Source organism: Penaeus monodon, chromosome 43 (genome assembly GCF_015228065.2).
Source record: "Penaeus monodon isolate SGIC_2016 chromosome 43, NSTDA_Pmon_1, whole genome shotgun sequence".
In the NCBI taxonomy this organism is placed as follows: Eukaryota; Metazoa; Arthropoda; class Malacostraca; order Decapoda; family Penaeidae; genus Penaeus; species Penaeus monodon.
In genome coordinates, this window is record NC_051428.1 from 17,239,842 (window position 1) to 17,244,841 (window position 5,000).

At 44.0% G+C, this 5,000-nt stretch overlaps 1 protein-coding gene across 2 annotated transcripts in view; it reads left to right on the plus strand.

Annotated features, from left to right (window-relative positions):
* LOC119568376 overlaps positions 1-5,000 on the plus strand; it is a 16,764-nt gene that overhangs the window by 4,126 nt on the left and 7,638 nt on the right. The window contains exons 2-3 of one of the 2 annotated variants that reach the window (XM_037916848.1): positions 2,366-2,405; positions 2,883-3,296. In XM_037916848.1, the coding sequence (XP_037772776.1) occupies positions 2,380-2,405; positions 2,883-3,296 (440 nt within the window). In that variant the 5' untranslated portion in view covers positions 2,366-2,379. Of the gene's footprint in view, positions 1-1,901; positions 2,406-2,882; positions 3,297-5,000 lie in introns of those variants that run through there. The other variant, XM_037916847.1, reaches the window with a different exon arrangement.

The window sequence follows — 5,000 nt, forward strand, 5'->3', positions numbered from 1 at the left end:
TTTATTATTTACCCCTTGCTTCTTACCTTCTCATCGTTTCCTTTCCCTTTCATTCTCTTATTCCTTTTTTATCGCTCCCTTCTCTCCTTACCCCATCCTTTCCTTAACCCTCCTTATCCTCTCATCTCCTTACCCGTTCCCCTCATCTCCCGCTTCTCCCTTCCTTTCTCCCTCATTCTCCTCTCTTTCCTCCTTATCCCTCATTTAAGGTATGAATGAAAATAAATATCTCACTACAAGATTTTTTTTTTACCGGTTTCCATTATATACTCGTCAGAAATGCACGTGTGTATCTCTTTTTTTCTGACGGAGGAATAAATAAAAGCAGGTCAGACATTTTCACCTGACTTGGTCGTTTATTACCTGAATAGGCTAATGGTTACCGCGACCTTGGATTATTAACAACCGATGCGGTATTTACATTCTCTTCTGTCGCGATGTCTTGAAGCTACAGAGTCCTTTCAAATTCTCTATGGTCGAGGCAATAATTATACGAATAACACGCGGTAGGTTAAAAGATGTTTGGTGCCTCTTCTGTTTACGTCTGATGTTTGTATGTTTTGTAATTTTGCTGATGGCTGTATCCCTGACGAAGATGTAGTTGAAACCATATCTAATGCAACTTATTCTCCCATTATGTCCTCATTTTCCTTCCACCCTTAGCCATTATCACTTCCTTGCCTCCTTATCCTTCCCTCCACCTCTCTATAATCCTCTTCTTCCCTCCTTATCCCTCTTTTCCCTCCTTCCCTTATTTTCTCCCACTTTTCTCCTGTTCCGCAACCTTCCCTTCCCTTCCACCCCCTCCCCTTCGCCTGAAGCGAGACGTCATCCATTAAAGTGAAACTCACGTCGGGTCAGCGCCCTCCCTCTCAAGGCAAATCTCCAGTCCTTGTTGTGGAACCTTTAGGTCACTCACGACCGAGTTTGCCTTTTGGAATTACCTGGGTAGCTTTTAGCGTGTCACATATCTGCATGAGGGATCGGAACCCATGTAGGCTACGTGCGAGACAGTAGGAGGCGTCTGAGTCTTATGTTGTATAAGTGTGTGTGCGAGTGTCAGTCTGTGTGTAAACAAGTTGAACCCATGCAGGATCGACCGTGCGGGTGTGGTAAGTTTCAGGCAGTCCTTCACTTAAGATGTGTTATCTAATTATGGTTAGAAGTTGTTTTCAAGGCCATTCATAGATAAAAAAAAAAATATCATACTCAGTATACCTTCAGTTCATCAAGACTCACACGTTGAGAAGTTTTTTTTTTATTCTTTAAAAATAATTCGTGTAGGAAACGTATTTAATCATGAAAGGTTAATCATAAAATGTTGAAGTCCAAGCTTCCATAATGATGTTCATATTTTACATAATAACAGGAAAGTTATTCATGCTTTTTTTATTCTTATCCTTCGACTAGTCCTTAGATTATTCATTAAAAAGGTCATTTAATAGAAATACAAAAGAGACTCTAAAAGGAAAAGCCAGCTTTGAGAGACGAATCGTGACGTGGAATCGTAGCAGATTTGGTGTTTGCGACCGAGGGCATGAGGCACAGCTTTTTGCGACCGAGGGTATGAGAGTATGGTACACAGCTGTTTGCGACCCAGGGCCTGGGACACAGCTGTTTGCGACCGAGGGTCTGGGACACAGCTGTTTGCGACCCAGGGTCTGGGACACAGCTGTTTGCGACTGAGGGTATAGGACACAGCTGTTTGCGACTGAGGGTATGAGGGCCTGGGACACAGCTGTTTGCGACCGAGGGTATGAGGGCCTGGGACACAGCTGTTTGCGACCCAGGGCCTGGGACACAGCTGTTTGCGACCGAGGGTATGAGAGTATGAGGCACAGCTGTTTGCGACCGAGGGTATGATGGTCTGGGACACAGCTGTTTGCGACCGAGGGCCTGGGACACAGCTGTTTGCGACCGAGGGCCTGGGACACAGCTGTTTGCGACCGAAGGATTGGGCACGGCTGTTGTCTGCGGGCCATGCCAAAGAAAACATCTTTTCTGGCAATTCCATAGATGCCGGAACGCAGCTGCGAGAGACCCAGCCTGCAGTATGACGTTAGCAGCTTATTCTCTCAGACCCTTAGCCCGTTTCTGGGGAACGAATCTGCAGTGCCGGAACGTTTCATATATTGATAAGTAGAAAGGATGAATAGACAAACTAGTATGTGAAGACCTTTTTGACTGATAGCTATACACGAGAATTACTATGTTGCTAAGGTTCATATCGCGCATGGATACTGATATTAATACCCCTATGTTTGATATTACTGGAATTGATATCATGTATTATAATCATTATTGTTTTAAAAAACATTCATTGTCTGACTGAAGTACATATGTCTTAAATAGTTTTCTTTTCCAGTTTCATTAAAGAGGATGACAGTGTATATCCTAAAAGGAAGGTGAGTTACAAATTGTAATAAATAGATAAAACGTAGATAAATAGAAAAATGATTTAAATGCTTGTATTTTTGGAGAGAAGATGCCGATTCCACTATTTCTTTATGTATATATCTGTAATTATATATCAAAGTTCTTATTATGATAAGTTATTAAAGTATATTATTGCCTTTTTCTTTGGCAGATACATTATATCGATAAGAATAGGAGAAACAGCAGACTTTGTAATAGTATTAATGGTGTGTCATCATCGACACTTGTAGCTTGATCCTCAGTATTAATGGAAACAGCAGCTGCAATGTTATCGCAGCAAGGGGTGCTGCGATAACATATCTCATTACCATATCTTTGCCATCGCCGTCATTATCATCACCGCCATCACCACCACCACCATAAAAGCTGCCAGTGCCACCGTCATCCCCCCCCCCCCCATCACCACCAGGCCACCGTCGCTTCACTCTCCCGCCCTCCCCCTACAGGCCCCGCGTCAAGTTCCTTCTGTGGGTCGTGGCAATATGTCTCCTAACTCTCAACCTGCTGCAGAGCACTAGAGACCCCTCCCCCGCATCCGCACCCTGGCTCGAGCTCGACCCCACGCCCACAGACTGGCCAGAAACCGCCTCCACTGACGAAGAGGACTTAGACCCGTCCGGCAACAGAAGCCCTTACGCCGAGGGAAGCCTGTACACACCCTTCGACGGCGACAGGTGCGACTGTCTCTTCTTGCGGCATGATCAGCATGTCCACCCGAGCGAGGAGTACGACGTGGAAATCCCCTGGCTTAACAAGACCACGGTGCAGCTCCTGGAGGAGACCCACCCCAACCTCCCGGCTTCCTTCCTGCACCAGCGCGGACGCGAGGGCGGCTGCATGGCTGTGCCCACCCACTTCGAGTGAGTCGCAGCTGTTGACTTACTTTCTTCTGCTTTTATTGCGGTTTCTCTTCTTCTCTTTCTTATTTTGTGTGCGTATCTCTTCCTTCGTACTCTGTCCTCCTCTCTTTCGTTTGTCTACTTTTTTCGTCTCGCTTTTCCCTCTCGTCGACGGCTGCCATCCCCTGCCCTCTCTGCTGCGGCTCACCCACTTCGCTTTTGTTTTTCGCCTTCGACTTATTTTTGCTGTGGTTTCTCTTCCTCATCTTCCTTTTCAATTTCTTCCTTGTGTGTGTGCGTCTGTGTGTGTGTGTGTGTGTGTGTGTATATATATATATATATGTGTGTGTGTGTGTGTGTGTGTGTGTGTGTGTGTGTGTACGTGTGCGTCTGTGTGTGTGTGCGTGTGTATATGTATGTATGTGTGTGCGTGCGTGCATACGTGCGTGTGTGTGTGTGTATGTGTGTGTATGTGTGTGCGTGTGCGTGTGTGTGTGTGTATGCATATATATATTTATATACACACATACACACACATGTGTATATATATGTATGTGTAAACACATACATATATATGTATATATATATATATATATATATATATATATATATATATATATATATATATATATATATATACAGTACACGCACGCACACACACACACACACACACACACACACACACACACACACACACACACACACACACACACACACACACACACACACATGCATACACAAGTAGAACGAAGGGAAGTATAAGAAAACACACGAATATGCCGAAGGCCTTTCCGCATTTATTGCTTCATCAGGGCATAAAAGTCTAGAGATATTCCCACGACAAAGGAAGATGGTAGAAGCGGCGCTCATACATACAACTAAAAACTTCTACTCCGCAACAGGGTCGTCGCACACCTAATTACCGGCGTGACCTGACCGCTTAGTACATGTATATATATACTTCTATGAATCTCTAGTCAGCAAGCCTCCGGGCTAGTACAGTGGTAACGTGTCGGCCTCTCATCCGAGGGTCGGCGGTTCTCGCCCCGCCCAGGCGCGAGAAGTTGCTTCTGTCACCTGGAGGTTACTGCTGTGGCTGGGCACCACGGCGGGTAAGAGTTAGGTTCAGCCGAGTCAGCACCAGCTGACACACGTGAGCGAGTCGGCATTAGTCGACGCAGGCCGGGCTCCCCTCATGGCATAGCCCGGCGAGGCTAAGCTTCGCATATCGGACTTATCCTTTATCTAGTCTTATATGCCTTGATGAAGCATTAAAGGCGAAAAGGCCTTCGGCATATTCGTGTGTTTTCTTGTACTTCCCTTCGTTGTTCTACTTGCAATTTGTTCAGCATGTTCTTCACACACATACATGTGTATATATAAATATATATGTATATACACACTCGTATGTGTATGTATATATATGTATATATACATATATATATATATATATATATATATATATATATATATGTATATATATATATATATATATATATATATATATATATATATATATATATATATATATATATATATGTATGTATATGTATATGTATATATATCATCATCATTTAACGGTAGGTTCATGTCTGAGCCGCCGTGGTCACAGCATGATACTCAATTGCAGTTTTCACGTTGTGATGCTTTTGGAGTGAGTACGTGGTAGGGTCCCCAGTTCCTTTCCACGGAGAGTGCCGGTGTTACCTTTTTTTTTTTAGGTAA